This window comes from Brassica napus, chromosome A3 (genome assembly GCF_020379485.1).
Source record: "Brassica napus cultivar Da-Ae chromosome A3, Da-Ae, whole genome shotgun sequence".
Lineage (NCBI taxonomy): Eukaryota > Viridiplantae > Streptophyta > Magnoliopsida > Brassicales > Brassicaceae > Brassica > Brassica napus.
This window is the reverse complement of record NC_063436.1, coordinates 36,554,516-36,571,556: the sequence shown is the minus strand read 5'-3', so window position 1 is coordinate 36,571,556 and position 17,041 is coordinate 36,554,516. Positions and strand designations below refer to the sequence as shown.

The following is a 17,041-nucleotide window of genomic DNA, read 5'->3' as shown; positions in this document are numbered from 1 at the left end:
ACAAGAATGACAAAAAATCTTTTTGAAATATTTTTCAGAATAAAGTATTTTCAATTTTTCTAAATGTACACTTTTAGATATGAAAACTTTTCATTAGTGTATACTTCAACTAAAGTCTACTAAACAATAACTTTACGTAGACTTAATAAAAAGTTTACTAAATATGATTTAATTTTTTATCTTATGTTTTTCTAATAACCCTATCTTATTTTGCAGGTAATTTTTTCCAAGACTTTATTTGAGGCATCAAGATTATGAAAAATCAAACATACTCAAGAATACTTTTTAATATATTGCTCTGTAATAATTTTCATAATAAAATATTAATTTTTAAATAATTTTTAATGCATAATCTATAAACATTGTAATCATTTTTAGTTGTTTTCACTTATATGATAATATTAATTTTTTGTTAGATATCAATTTTTTTCACAAGATCTAACCAACCAAATAAGTAAAACCACCATAAGCTAAAATAACAACTAACACACATGTGAGAAGGAAAAAATCTATACAAAATTTTCCCAAAAAGTTTCAAGAGTAAAACTAATCAAAAAAATTTGCAATAATTTTCAAGTGTATAATTAACACATTAACTTGTGAAATTCATCCAAGACCATTAAAATTTTACTAACATACACTGTAAAATAATTAAAATCATGAAAAAAGTATGATGAATAATACACAAATGCACTTTTAATAGAATTTATGACGTAGACTTCAACTGCAGTCTACATTTGTAGATTTACAAAAACGTCTACACTTATTATCTAACATATAGTCAATCCAAAAATTTCTAGTGTATTTGGCGCAGGCTTGATACACAAAGGCGTACAAAGTGTGTCTTAGCCAACTCGATCAAGTTCCGCACTTGTCTATCATTCGTGACAGGCATAAGAGGAGTATTTGCCTTTTCGGAGTCATTTGTTGTAAAATGGCGTCTGGTAAGGAATAGGTTAGCACCATCTTCTCGATTTTCTTGTCCAGATCATAATTTGTTTGTGCCATTTCAAGAAGTTTACCATGTGTACAGCCATCATGTACCAGGAACATTCTTCATCCATTCCGATTCTTCATCCTTTTCAAATATTTTGTCACCCAAAATGTCTTTGGTCCATGCTTCACACTCGCTTTAAGCTTCCAACCACATCCTTGAACACGACACTTAGCCACATACATAGTTTTCGTTGTCTTATATGCTGAGAATGTAAATTTATATTCCACAGCCACCGACTTCAGCTTTGAAACAAGCTCAGCCTTACTAGCAAAACTCTGACCGACATATATATTGTCCTTTAAGGACAATGATCTTCCTTCACCACAAGAGAACTGTGCTTTATAACCATCATAAAGCGTTTCATTTGCATCCTCGTCAGAATCCTCATCTTTCACTTTCCCGTAATCACTGTAGTTTACACCATCATCAACATCAACAGCAACATCAGCAGTTGCTTGAACATCATCAGCAGTTGCTTGAACATCATCAGCATCGTTACTATCTTCATCCCACTCTGAATCAGTATCTTGACCAGTATCGTCATCAGCAAAATTACTATCATCACCATCAGACACATCCACATCATCATCAACTCCAGCTTCTACTTGGCTCTGGCTTGATACATAAAGGCGTAAAAAGTGTGTCTTATCCAACTCGATCAAGTTCCGCACTTGTTTATCATTCGTGACATGCATAGGAGGAGTATCCGGAGTCATTTGCTGTAAAATGACGTCTGGTAAGGAATATGTTAGCGCCACCTTCTCGATTTTCTTGTCCATACCATAATCTTTTAGTGCCATTTCATGAAGTTCACCATGTGTACAACCATCCGGCACAAGAAACATTCTCCCTCCTTTCCGATTATTGACCACAAAATCCCACAAAAAGCCTTTCACCACCCATTCTCCATATACAACAGGTGTCTGAGCCATTTCCTGCAAAAAAATACAGGTTTACATAATCAGCAAAGAAATATTTCATGTTTCATAAAACTATAAACGAAGACTTACAAATAAGTCTATAATTATTAGCAAACAACATTGTCAAATCAAATGAATTATACCTTCATAACTATAAAAAAATTTATTTTCAAAATCACTCAAACCCATTAGGATTAACTAACACACACTGTCAAACAAAAAAAACTAGAAAAACTTAATGAATAATACACAAATTCACATTTTTATAGATTTTTCTATGCAGGCTTAATAGTCAGTCTCTGAAGATGCAGACATTCTTTTCAGTTTACAGATGTAGACTGTCAAATAGGTCTATTCTTTGGGTTGGTTTTTGTAATTGACCATTTTACGGGTTGCTTTCTATAGTTGAAAAAAGTTGTGATTTTGTACATGTAGACTTTCATTTCAATCTACAATTTAAAAAAGTTAGTTTTTGCAATTGACCAGAATTCATCCAAGATTTGACTTTCAGAAGTAGACTTCATATACAGTCTACATGTTTGAATTTTTTTGAAAGAAGTTAGTTTTGCAATTGACCAAGTTTGACTTCCAATCAGTAGATTGAAATGAACATCTACGGGTGTGTAGACTTCTTATGAAGTCTACTCTCAAATCCGACGGGTTGGTTTTGCATTTGATCCAAATAAAAAAGTAGACTTTATACGCAGTCTACATTTTTTTTTCTAAGATAAGAAGACTGTATATGAAGTCTACAATTTAATAAATTTTTGATTGCTTTTTAAACTTTTTGGTCAAACAAAAAACTAACCTATTCAACGAAGTCAAAGTTTTGGTCAAATGCAAAACTGACTTTTTATAGACTTCGTTGGCAGTCTACATTTTGTAGATTTCCGTTGAAGTCTATTTTGAAAAGTCAAAAGTTCGGTCAAATGAAAACTAACCTCTTTTAGGTAGACGTCTTAGTAAGTCTACCGAAAGTTTTATTTTTGTTGTCAAAGGTAAAGACGGAGACTACTAGGGAAGTCTGCGTTAGAAAAAAAATTTTTTTGGTCAATTGCAAAACTAACCCGTGCGTTGACAAATAGACTGCATCGTAAGTCTCCACGGAGGCGTAGACATACAAAATAGTCTACCGTCGCGACACATATCTGAAAAAGAGTGAAAATCATGTAAATAGTTACCTTTTTCATGTGTAAAGCTCGTTTCCAACCTTTTCAACCGTCCAAACTCTAAATATGAGCAAAAAGAAGCATCTTTGACGATTCACTAATGAAGAAACTCGAAAATATGAAGTTTGTGATTATGAAAATGAAAGTTTTTTTTTTTTTTTTTTGAAAAGCCTGAAAATGAAAATGAAAGTTATGAGAGTTTTTATAGATGAAAATGTAGAGGAGATGAGAGGAAATGAAGTTTTTTGGGTTAGAATGAGAAAAAAAAGTGGTTGAAAATTGAATTCTAGAGCTTTAGAGCTCAAAAATGGTAGTTCATGGTGGTTGGAAAAATTGATGATGATGGCATCTTTGTAAATAAGTAGAAATTGTTAGGGTGTATTTGGTTTTTTGTTAATTTCGAAATTAATAAAAAATCAAATAAAAATGACAATTTTGTGAATAATTAAAAAACATAGGGATAGTATGGAAATTTTATTGATGAATAGTATGGATAAAAAAAAAGAGTTGGTTTTGGGTTTGACTTGAAAAAGTGGGTTAGTTTTGAAAAACACCCATAAATTAATTTGAACTAAAAGTTTTAGAAACATAAAAACAAAAATATACAAGAGTACGAACCGACGCTGGAGCCGGCGCCGGACGGAGATTGGTGTAGAGAAACGGTTGTTTCTTTTTGCCTTTTGTGTCGCTTGCGAGAGAGAAACGGTTTTGCTATATATTTTAGCTTTTCTATTTTTATATTGTATATTTGCTTAACGTTTATTTTTTCTAACTGTTTATATTTTCTTTTATATCAATGATAATATTACGATATATATTTAATGTAATTTTTTTTTCTTATATACTATATTTAATTATTATATATTTTTTCTTATAATTTATATTTATTTATTATTATGTAACATTTATATTTCTTATATTCTATATTTACTTATTGTATATTTTTATATTGTATATTTACTTATTCTAATTTTTTTGTTGTTATATCAAATGGTAATATTATGATAGATGTTTATGTAATATTTATATTTCTTATATTGTATATTTACTTATTATTTATTTTTCCTTATATATATATATATATATATATTTTAACAAAATAAAAAAGGGGTGCAACACGAGGACTTCCCGGGAGGTCACCTATCCTAGTACTACTCTCGCCAAAGCACGCTTGCACTGATGGGATCTGGTGCATTCGTGCTAGTATGATCGCACCCAAATTTTTTTAATATATTTACTTATTATTTATTTTTCCTTATATTATATATTTACTTATTATTCATTTTTATTTTTTTAGTAACAATGTCACGTGAATTCTTTTGGAAGAAGTATTTTTCACTGATGTGGACGTTCTATAGAGCCTCAAACGGTCTCTTTTATTAGTATAGACTAGGAGTAAACACGCACTATGCACAGGGATATTTTGATTTTCAAATGTTAACTACTGTATATAGCTATTCTTTTGGGCGTTATATTGTGAACATCAAAAAAATTCTGAATTCTATGTTTGTGTGAATACATATTTCTTTAGAAAAAATCAGAAAACTATGCATTTTTTAGATAGATGTTTGATATATTTTTTCATTTCTTATATTGCATACTTACTTATTATTATTTTTTATATTATAAGACTATTCTCTCAAATAGTCATTTTAAGATTTTGTCAAAAAATAGTCTTCAATAAAAAAAAAACCAAAATAGTCCCTTTTATTTTGAAATTTTTTATTTTTTATTTTTTTAAATTTGAAACCCTATTTTCAAAACATCTCTTAACTCTAAATCCTAAGGAGGGTGTATTGAATCATGGATTTTAAAAAGTTTGAATGGATTTGGAAAATGTTGGAGTTTGAAAAGATTTGGACTAAATCTCATTTATATGGGTTGGATATAGAAAGAGAAACAGAGATTCGGGTGAGATTTAGGGTCTGACTGGTTCAAACACGGCGGTTGCGGTTGCGGGAGTTTGTGGATGCGTGCGGTTGCAGTTTTTAGCGGTTTTAAGAGATTTGTACGACTGGTACTGCGGTTAAAAATTGGTGCGTTTGCGGGTGACTTATAACTGGTTAACTACCAAATGCGGTAACAGTCAAATAATAAATTAACAATATTTACATTTAATATAATTATAAAAATATCAAAAATCATAAAATTATAATAAATATAAATGTTGACTTTTAGCTATAATCGATCTTGATCTGTTAGGATTGTTTAGTGATCTATCGTTCAATTTCGAGTTCTTCTTGGTACGTATGAGCTTAAGCGTAAAGAAAACACAAGATTTCACTATCTCTTTTAGATCGGTACAAGGTCTCGGTATTACCTTATACTCTCCGAAATACACCACAGGTAATCGGAATCTCTATAGAAGCAGCTGAGGAATCTTCTTCGCCTGTTCCGTTGCTCTTCTATCACGAGATGAGACTCTTTCGCTCTTCGATCTTCTCGATCTCCTTATCGCCTTTCTCTCTCTAATCTGTTTTCTCTGTTTTCAGATTATGATCGCACGAAGGAGACAAAGCTGACTCACCAACCGTTATAACGGCCTGACCTAACTCTCTTAAAGCTGATGTGGCTACCGGGCTCTCATAAGCCCAACAGAGAGAACGAAGTGCCGAGCATTGGGCTTGTGTGAAGTTGAAGCCCAATCAACAAAACTCCACCTCTTCGACTTCAGACAACCCTCATCCAGACAACCCTCATCCGCTTTGTGACTTCTCTCTCTAACTGTAGCTGTTTCGTTCTCTCCTTTTGATCTTCATGAATCCAGTGTATCTCCTGATTACCCCGAAGACCTGAACACCCTTTCTCCTCAGCTTATCCGATTATCCAGAATCACTTCACCTCCTTTCCCTTATGACCTCCAAATCTCAAATCTTTTGTTTCGAGATCTCACTCGGTGACTACTATCTCTCAATTTGACCCAGTCAAGAGACAACCGTTCTACACCTCCCTATGTTGATTCCAAATTTGTTGAACCCTGCACTTGAAGCCTCTCCATTTTGCACGCTTCCCTTTCCTCTCAGGTAACTCCACCTCCTTAGTTATCTTAGAGTACTCTGCAATCCTTTTAGAGAACATCTCTGTGACAACAGCTGATAGTCAATTTAATGTTCTTTAATTTTACGAGGTACCACTTCCTTGGAGTTACCTGAAGCTGTAGTCGCACTCAGGCGACATTCAATCCTTCACGGCAGAGCTGGAACTTGGATCCAGGTACCGTTTTAGTCAAAAAATCTGCTAGGTTGATAGACGTGTGAATCTTAGTTATAGATACCCACCCTTTATCAACAATGTCTCTGATGAAATGGAAGTCTCGGTCCATATGTTTAGTACGTTCATGATGTACTGAATTCTTCGACAATGCGATTGCACTTTGAGAGTCACAGTGTATCCTTACACTGTTCTGCTCAAATCCCATTTCTGTGCAGATATCTCTCAACCAAATTGCTTCTTTCACAGCCAGGGTCAGAGCCATGTACTCTGCCTCTGTGGTTGAAAGAGCCACCACAGATTGTAAACCTGACTTCCAAGACACTGTGTTTCCTCCAAACTTGAAAACAATTCCTGACACTGACCTTCGCTTATCCAAATCTGTAGAGTAGTCAGAATCTGAATAACCCTCAACACTGAAATCTGAACTTCTCCTGAAAGTCAAACACATATCATAAGCTCCTTTCACGTATCTTAGAAGCCACTTAGCAGCCTCCCAATGTTCTCGGCTAGGATGTGACATAAACCTGCTGATCAAACCGACCACAAACCCCAAATCTGGACGCGAACCAATCATTGCATACATAAGACTTCCCACAACACTAGCATATGGCAAATTCTTCATATATTCATATTCTTCAGCTCTTTCTTTAGGATGTAGGCTTTGTAGTTTGAAGTGTGAAGCTGTGGGAGTGACTACAGACTTAGCTTCAAACATCCCAAATGTCCTAAGAACTTTCTCCAGTTACTTCTGTTGAGATAGTATCAAGGTTCCCTTTTCCCTATCACGAGCAATGTCCATTCCTAAGATTCTCGAAGCTTTCCCTAGGTCCTTCATTTCGAACTCACAACTCAGACTGTCTTTTAGAGCTCGAATCACTTTCGGATTTCCAGAGGCAATCAGCATGTCATCCACATATAATAACAAGTAGATCATCTTGCTAGTACGCACATCCTTCATGTAAACACACGAATCAAACTGACTCTTCTGAAAATCCTGCTTCTTCATAAAACTGTCGAATTTCAAATTCCATTGCCTAGGTGATTGTTTCAGTCCATACAAAGATTTTTTCAACAGACAGACTTTGTTTTCATCCCCCTTTTTCACAAATCCTTCAGGCTGTTCCATCAGTATTCTCTCCTCCAATTCACCATGTAAGAAAGCCATTTTTACATCCATCTGTTCCAACTCGTAGTCCAGATTTACTACTATTGAAAGTAGAATCCGAATCGAAACATGTTTTACAACTGGAGAGAATATTTCGTTGTAATCAATCCCCTCCTTCTGAGAGTAACCTTTAGCAACCACTCTTCCCTTGAACCGTCTGTCTTCTACTCCAGGTATTCCTGGTTTCAACCTGAATATCCATTTGCATCCTACAAGCTTCTAGTTCTTTGGTCTCTCAACAAGAACCCATGTGCCATTCTTCTCAAGTGAAAACATTTCTTCTTTTGCTGCTTCTTTCCAGAATTTTTTCTCTTTACATTCCATTGCTTCCTTGTATGACTTAGGTTCCTCTATCTCGAGTTCATCAGCTACAATCAGTGCATAAGCAACTAGATTTGCGTCATCAAATCTTGAAGGAGGTTTCACATTCTTTCTTCTAACTCTGTCTCTGGTGAGTACATATTCGTCTAATGACTGAACATTTTGACCAGCTCGTTCTCTTCATCATGAGAATTATCTGAATCAGTATCAGGCAAGTCAGTAGACTCTGGATCAAAATCTTCTGAGTTATCTGAGTCTGAGATATCTCCACCTTGACATGAAGTCTCTCCAATCTCAAAACTGTTCTGAGATGGTCTTCTTATCAGATCACTGCTGAATGTTACTCGCTTATCCCTCTTATATTCTTTTGAAACCGATGAAGCCTTCTCTCTTGACTTAGCGTTCTTGGTTTCCACGGTATCTTTGAACACTTCTTCCTCATGAAACACGACGTTTCTACTAGTCACACACTTTCCTTCTTCCTCAATCCACACATGATAGCCTTTTACCCCAAACGGGTATCCTACAAACGTTCCTTTAATAGCTCTCGGACTTGCCTTTTCTTGGATAGTATGAACATAGGCTGAGCAACCAAACCTTCTCAGGTGTGATATGTCTGGCTTCTGTCCTGACCATAGTTCCTCCGGTAGTTTAAACCCAATAGTGGAGTTTGGAGTCCTATTTATCAAATAAACTGCAGTAGAAGTGGCCTCTGCCCAAAATTCTGATCTCAAACCAGTCTCAGCCAACATACTTCTTACCTTGTCCATTATTGTTCTGTTCATCCTTTCAGACACACCGTTTTGCTGTGGAGTGTAGGTGCAGGTATGGTGACGTCTTAGTCCTGACTCTCTGCATAACCCATCAAACCTTGAGTTACAAAACTCCAGTCCATTATCAGTGCGTAAGCATTTGATTTTCTTTCCAGTCTGGTTTTCCACCGCCTCTTTCCATTCCTTAAACTTCTCAAAAGCTTTGTTCTTTGTTTTCAAAAAATATACCCACACCTTTTTAGAGAAATCATCAATGAAGCTTATGAAGTATTTACAACTTCCTAAGCTTTCTGGTGTAGTTGGAGAGCCCCGTAAGTCTGAGTGTATATAATCCAAAATAGCTTTAGTCGTGTGCTTAGCAGTAGAAAAACTCTGCTTGTGTGATTTCCCTAACATGCAGCTCTCGCAAAACTCCAGTTTGTCCATCTCCTTCAGCTGAATATATTTTTCTTTACTCAGTATATTCATGTTTGTAACGCTCATGTGTCCAGGTCTGGAATGCCACAGCTTTGTCATATCAGGTTCTGGTTTAGAGATGTTGGCTTCACATATCGACACCTTTCCTTGAAGATAGTACAACCCGTCTCTGTAATTTCCAGTGATAAGATAGTACAACCCGTCTCTGTAATTTCCAGTGATAACCCTTTGCCCATCTTTGAAAAACTCAATTCTGAAACCACCACCTTCATATGTACATCCAGCCTTCTCTAGAAGTCCATATGATATTAGATTCCTGCTGATACTTGGCATGTATCTCACGTCTTTCAAAATTACTTCAACTCCATCCTCATTTGTTATTCGAATCTTTCCTATTCCCTTGACTTCACTTTGAGTATTGTTTGCCATGAGAACTTTTCCACCTTCTAACTCTTTGAAATCAAACAGAACATTTCTCTGAGGTGTAATATGGAACGAGCAGCCTGAGTCCAATACCCATTCCTCCTTGGTATCATGAATACTCACGGTGAGCACAATAGGCTGCTTCGGTCCTGAGGCTACATTCACAGAGTTTGAAGCTTCGTTCTTTTTAACCTGATTGTTCCAATTTTGTGGACATTCCCTCTTCCAGTGTCCATCATTTCCACAAATAAAGCATCCTGTCTTATTTGAGTTTCTGCTCGATCTTGGCCTAGACTTCGACCTGCCATCACGGGACTTGGATCTTCCCTTTGCATAATTTCCATTTCCTCTATTCTCTTTTTCCTTTTGTCTGCCCCGAAACTCAACATACAGTCCCTCTGAGTTCGTCTTAGCTTTGCCCAAAAGACCTCGTTGCTTCAGCTCAATCTCCTTTGCGTAGGCTGAAGTAGTCACATCTTGTACTGTTAATGTGTCTTTCCCAGTTCTGTATTTTAACGTATGAACCAGGGCCTCATACTGTGGTGGAAGACTTGTCAGTATCTGTATAGCCTGATCTTCATCACTGACCTGTATGTCGAGACTCGCTAAGTCAGTTATCAGCTTTAAGAAACTGTCTAGGTTTTCTTCAATGCTCTTAGATTCCTCCATCTTGTAACTAGCAAACTGCTGCTTTAAGTAGATGTGATTGGGTAACGTCTTAGTTTGATAATCAAATTCCAAAGCTTTCCACATCTCTAGAGCCGTAGGTTCAGTCATCACCTTCCTCAGAATCATGTCACTCAAACACGTTCCCATTAGGTTCTTTGCTCTTGTATCCTTTGCAACCTTGACAGGATCAAGAACTGGTTCTGAACCTTCTTCAAGTTTCTCTGAACTCTTATAGAGAGTAGCATTTTCTTCAAGCGCAGAAGCTAGCCCCTGAATCTCGAGTTGACCTAGCAGCTTATATTTCCACAGTCCAAAGTATCCTTTCCCATCGAACTTCTCCATCTCGAAACGGCCTCGTGTAGGCTCCATCGAGAACTGATCTGTTGCCATTTCTTCCGCTTCAAAAGATCAGATCTCAGAAGCAATAACTCGTTCTGTAGTCACCTGCTACATTCACCACTAACCACAGCAACACAATCAATTAAACCAAACGCTCTGATACCACTTGTTGACCTTTAGCTATAATCGATCTTGATTCTGTTAGGATTGTTTAGTGATCTATCGTTCAATTTCGAATTTTTCTTGGTACGTATGAGCTTAAGCGTAAAGAAAACACAAGATTGTTTACCCAGACTTCGTTGCCTACTTTATGGGGAGAGATCGAAACTCTCAAGCTTTCACTATCTCTTTTAGATCGGTACAAGGTCTCGGTATTACCTTATACTCTCTGAAATACACCACAGGTAATCGGAATCTCTATAGAAGCAGCTGAGGAATCTTCTTCGCCTGTTCCATTGCTCTTCTATCACGAGATGAGACTCTTTCGCTCTTCGATCTTCTCGATCTCCTTATCGCCTTTCTCTCTCTAATCTGTTTTCTCTGTTTTCAGATTATGATCGCACGCAGGAGACAAAGCTGACTCACCAACCGTTATAACGGCCTCACCTAACTCTCTTAAAGCTGACGTGGCTACCGGGCTCTCATAAGCCCAACAGAGAGAACGAAGTGCCGAGCATTGGGCTTGTGTGAAGTTGAAGCCCAATCAACAATAAAATTTATATTTAGAAAGTTATAATTTTAATTTTTAAAAATTTATTGAAATTGTTTTTATTATAAAATTTTATAATATTAATTAAAATTTAATTAATATTATAAAAAATTTATAATAAAAACAATTTCAATAAATTTTCAAAAATTAAAATTATAACTTTCTAAATATAAATTTTATATTTATTATAATTTTATGATTTTTGATATTTTTATAATTATATTAAATGTAAATATTGTTAATTTATTATTTGACTGTTACCGCATTAGGTATTTAACCAGTCATAAGTCACCCGCAAACGCACCAATTTTTAACCGCAGTACCAGTAGTACAAATCTCTTAAAACCGCTAGAAACCGCAACCGCCCTCATCCACAAACTCCCGCAACCACAACCGCAACCGCTGCGTTTGAACAAGTCAGGCCCTTAAATGTGTGGCTTGTAGTTCGGTTACTTATTTTTTTTTTTGTTAGTAAATGTTATTTTTTTTTATATAAATAGTAGGATGAAGTTGTTCTAGTAAATCTGTGTCATAATCATTATTTAAAATCTTGAAATTGAAACGGTTTCTAACTTTATATAATACCAATAGATTGATTTGTTATGATTTCTATTTGATTAGTTTTATTTTTTTATTAGTCATTAATAGAGAAAGAAAGAACAAAGAGAACCACACAATATAAATATTGACCATATTTCGCTGCAATTATTATGTTTAGTAACAATATATTGATTCAATTGGGTTATAAATAACTTATGATGGCAATCTATTAGTTAAATATATAATAGACTATATTATTATTCACTGCAATATAGAAAATTCATAATAAACCGATTTAGTTTAGTTGTTCTAATTATTTGACAATTTATCTTTACCAAAAAAAATGGAAAATGGCTTAGTACTGGTTATTAATTACATCATCTATATTAAATTTTTGATAAATAAAAAAATCCGGATTAGTCTGACCTAGCAGTATCTTCTCTATTAAAAGTGAAGTACCATTTTTATCTACTATTTAGAAGTCTACTAGGACCATTTCATTAATCACATAATATGACATAATAATTAATAGGAATATTAATAATAAATTAATTTTAACTTTATATTTGAATTTTATTTCCAGTTATAACAAAATCTGTTGAGAAAAATCTAACAAAATTCTACTAAATTTTTAAATAATTTTAATTAAATATTGCATTAATTAATTTCGTAATTAAGTAATATAATGCTTTCATTTAAATAAATTATCATCTATTTAGGTGCTGAAGAATGATGGCTTTGCGATTTGGGCCAGATAAGGCCGTTGACAAGAGTCAAATGTTTGTAGATATTTTTATTTTAAGCATGTTCTGAGACTTTCTTCTGTAAGAGCTCGGTTCAAATTTGTTAACCATGTCAGATTTTTTATACAAATAAAGTTATTAACATATGTTAAAAATTTATTTCTGCAGCTATATATTTTCAAAAATCATATGTTGAAGAATATTTTTAATTTGATTATTTCAAAGTATGAAAACTCGAAAACGTAATAAAAAAGGTAATATGTATAAAACAAACCCCTATATTAATAAAGTAATAAGAAACCTAAACAATAAAATTAAAGAGTTATAAAATACATAACACTAAGATATAAATTGTATATTTAAATTTATATAATAATATCAAAATTAAATATTTATAAAATGAAAATATACCCGCACGATGTGCGGAATAAACTCTAGTTATACTATTGTTTATACCGACATGGTAGATAATGAGTTAGTTGGAAATGTAAAGAGACGTAACACAAGATAAAATGATTTCTGCTATACTATATTGTATTATGTATGTTCTATTTAGAGAGATATTTTTATATGTCAAAATTGAATATCATTTGGTAAATTTTGGTTATGATTAATGTAACAGAATTTCCAGAGTTATATATTTAATATCTAATATAAATAATTTGTTCAAAATATAATATCTAACTAATATATTATTAATGAATAAGTGTCTGAGTTCAAAACTTAAATGATAACCTCTTATCAGTAGATAAAAAATTAGAAATATAAATTATTAACTAGATTTTGACCTGCGCAACCGCGCAAGTGTTTGTTTTCACTTTTCTATACATAAATTATTATTTTTAAACATTAGTGGTATATATTTTTAACGTTAATCATATACTTAAATGTTTATATAACTATTTCAAATACAATAATTTTATAATTTACACGTTATAATTAATCAATTTTTTTAAAACCGCATGTATTTTCACTTCTTATTATATATTTATCTTATTGTATTTGCATTAGTTATTAAGAAAATTAATATATTAATGAGAAAATATATTTAAAAATTATTTTGTATTTAATTTATGCTAAATTCTGACCCGTTTTTTAAAACTTGATTTCTTTTTACCAATATTTTTATGCTTATTCATTTTAGATAATTTATTATTGTATATAAGAAAGTCTAAGATATGTTAATTTTTAGACATGTATTATATAGTTTGTTAATTTTAAGCTGTTCTATCATCATATTATATTTTAAATAAATAGTTTATATTTATGAAAATAAAATTTATAAATTTATCAATTGAATATAATTTTATCATTTTTTTTTTTTTTTTTGTCGTCAACTTTACAGACTCATATAGACTCTGTAAACCAAGCCGGAAGATATTGATCCATGTGAACGACGAAAGACGGCTGAATCCTAACACTGCGTGCTAGGCTATCCGCCTTTGTATTCTGCGCTCTTGGTACATGGACGATCTCTGATTGTAGGAAACTTGCTCTCAGCCTTTTGATGTCTTCCAAATAACTTGCAAACGCTGGCCACTCTTCTGGTTCCGAAACCATCTTCACCAATTGAGAACAATCCGTTGCAAACGTAACCTGAGATTGACGTAAATTCCTCATACATTCCATAGCCCAGAGTAGTGCTTCCATCTCCGCATGGAGAGGAGAAAGACTAGCCCGAACATTCCTCGCCCCTAGCAAACCAGCGAAGCCTTCTAAAGTGCTGTGCCAACCCTGGCCGGAAAAAGTATCTTTCTCTTTCGAGGAACCATCTGTGAAACACCATCGTCCTGGATTTAACAATGAAGACCGAATCTCTTCCTGTGGGACCATACTCTGTTCGTTCACTAGTTGGGCTTCAGCCCAAAGGGTTGATTCTGTTTATTTTATTATACTAATATCATATTTATTTTAGTATAATAATTATATTTTAACATGATCATGAATATAAAGTATATAAAATATGATATAATTTATTTATTTTCATTTTTAAACGATAACTTAAAATACAGTAAGTTATTGTTTAAATATTTTTACCCAGATTTATTAGAATTTTTAAAACATAATATATAAATATATATTATATTTAAAATTAAAATATATTATGATTAAAGTAGTTACAAAGATTTTATGTTATTAAATTTAAAGAAATACATGTTAATTTTTATACATTTATTATATAGTTTGCTAATGTTAACCCATCTTACCAACGTATTAGATTTCATTTTTAAACATCAATATTTTATACTTACGAAAATAAAATATATAAATATATAAATTTAATACAATTTTATTATATTTAGCTCAATATAATAATTTTCTTTTAATATATTTGATTATGATTATATAATATATAAAATATTACATAATTTTTTATTTTTCATTTTATAAACGATTACTGAATTTATTAATGTATAATAATATTTCAAACTAATTTCAAAATTAGTGAAAATATTTAAATATAATTTCGAAAATGAAGATCTTGTAAAAATCTTTTAAAACAGATTTGTTAGAATTTTAAAATAAATATATTTATATTTAAAATGAAAAGATATCAAAAGATATTATGATTAAAGTATTTTAAAGATTCTATGTATTATTAGTCTTAATAAAATATATTTAATAAAAATTTTAAGTGATGGTCCAAATTAAAAAAAAAAATCACACATGAAATAAGTCATGACTTCTATTTTAATATATAAGATAGATTAGACGAACAAAGATGAAAAAATCTTGGTCTCATCTAACTCAAAGGGATTTCCACCTGTTGGGGAAACAAACCGAAGTTATAAATTAAAGACTTTCCAAGAGATTTGCAGATGATAAGAACGTTGTTGTTACATTATAAGAAAAAAAATAAACACACCTTTGTTATTAATAGAAAACAAAAGGAAAAGAGGTAGTCGTTACACGAAGAGCTAACCTTGTAAATGGGAGTCTCATCAACATTTGGTTGCATACCCATAAACGTGCATGGTGTTGGACAATACAATGCCATCTTATGGGTGGAAGTTATCTAAATCCGTGTGAGATAACGCTCTGCCTCGAATTGCTTCTGCGAGTTCTAGTGCTCACTCTTCAAAACACACAACATCATATATTCATATGTATTTGTTTATGATGAAGAGTAGTGTTAAGGCTGAGTTTGACCAGTAATAGAATATCTTAACGTGTTTATAAAGGAAAAATTCATAAGGGAAAAAATTATATGTATTTACCGTAAGTTCGATTAGCAACTACAACTTTGGCCCCTTCTCTTTTGCACCATGAGCAAGTGCCTATATTTCCTGCTTACCCAGCACCAATAGTTACCCACGTTTCACATGTGGTTAGTCGTGAAGAAGAGGAAGAATGTCATTGATTGGATCAACTGAGGCTTAACAAAAGAAAAAAGATATATATAATAAAACCAATATTTCTCCATGAGGAGCAAAATCAGTTTAACACTATGAACACATAACTTACTTTGTAGGCGGTCCTCAATGCCGAAATAAAATCAAATGCAATCCGTCTTGTAACCCAGTAAGTTCACGTCCTTTATCTCCTTAATATATTGTTCACAACTCCTATAGACGGTAAAAGATAATAAACCAAGCATTCAGAGTGAAATATGATGACGATTTATTCCATCTAACAGTGATATGAGGCTTAGAATCAGAATCATTTGGTGGTTATTAGTAAAACCAGACCTTTGCCAGTGGATCAACCTCATCGCTACATTTTCATGCAGCTTCTTTGTGAGGAATTGTACAGCTGCAGGTAAAAAAGATTTACATTATTCACCAAAATTGATATTAGGTTCATTACTTCAGAGTTTTATACCCTGGAGAAAAAAAAACTTATTTGTCACAGTGGTACTTCACCTGAATTCAGCGAAATCAGAGGATGAGTAACGATGATTCATGTAATCGAAATTAATTGCTTTATGTAATGATGACCCTTTGATGAAGCACATACTTACAGACCAAATCGAAAAACTCTTAATTCAACTCAGAAGGAGCTGAGCCAAATCCATCGCAAAGACGTTAAATCAGAAAGTATCCAAATCATTCAATCTAAACGGAAACCAATCACATAGAAAGTTAGAAAACCAGATATAACTAAACCTAGAGACAAAGAGATGAAAGGTGAGGACAAAAGTGAAACTTTCTTCTTAGAATGCTTGAAATCTTCCCAAGCACGGATAAGAACCGAATCGTACAGAATTAACAAAGGGCTGTAACTACGTGTTAGCCTCTCCCTTTAATGTTATTAGGGTTTCATCTTAGACTGAATCAGAAAAATTAGTCATAGAATCATACGTAGGAGTTATACTGAAATGTATACAATTGTTATAATATCCTTTTTTAATTATTTGAGGAGCATCTATATTATTAAAAGAGAAGTACCAAAATAGAAATACCCCTTGATTTTACCATTTACTTACATTAGAATGCCATTAAAATTTTTAGTAAACATATATTTAAGTATGCTTGTCTTTTCCTAATTTAAATAATAGATTTAATCATTTAATGTTTTTTTCTAATTTAAATGATAGATTTTCTTAATCAAATCTTAATCAAAATAGATTTCCTAATATATTTCTTATTAACATAATAAATATTTCCAAATATTTATTAGTAATAAATAATAAAATAAAAAAT

At 32.7% G+C, this 17,041-nt stretch overlaps 1 protein-coding gene, 1 long non-coding RNA gene and 1 pseudogene across 2 annotated transcripts; all 3 read right to left on the bottom strand.

The window, feature by feature from the left end:
- Positions 1-4,193: 4,193 nt before the first annotated feature.
- LOC125607667 lies at positions 4,194-4,303 on the bottom strand (annotated as a pseudogene).
- Positions 4,304-6,252: 1,949 nt separating this feature from the next.
- Positions 6,253-7,014, bottom strand: LOC125607266 (secreted RxLR effector protein 161-like). The gene has a single exon (XM_048777168.1). It carries the CDS (start codon positions 7,012-7,014, stop codon positions 6,253-6,255), a length of 762 nt encoding a protein of 253 aa, XP_048633125.1.
- Positions 7,015-15,163: 8,149 nt separating this feature from the next.
- Positions 15,164-16,761, bottom strand: LOC111214684. The gene is made up of 5 exons (XR_002664038.2): positions 16,262-16,761; positions 16,088-16,151; positions 15,864-15,964; positions 15,617-15,774; positions 15,164-15,474 (listed from the first exon to the last, which is right to left on the bottom strand). It is a non-coding gene; the product is annotated as an uncharacterized LOC111214684 (long non-coding RNA).
- Between the last annotated feature and the right edge of the window lie 280 nt (positions 16,762-17,041).

Coding starts and splice junctions, on each gene's coding strand:
- LOC125607266 (XM_048777168.1), bottom strand. CDS start 7,014: ATGTTTGAAGCTAAGTCTGTAGTCACTCCCACAGCTTCACACTTCAAA.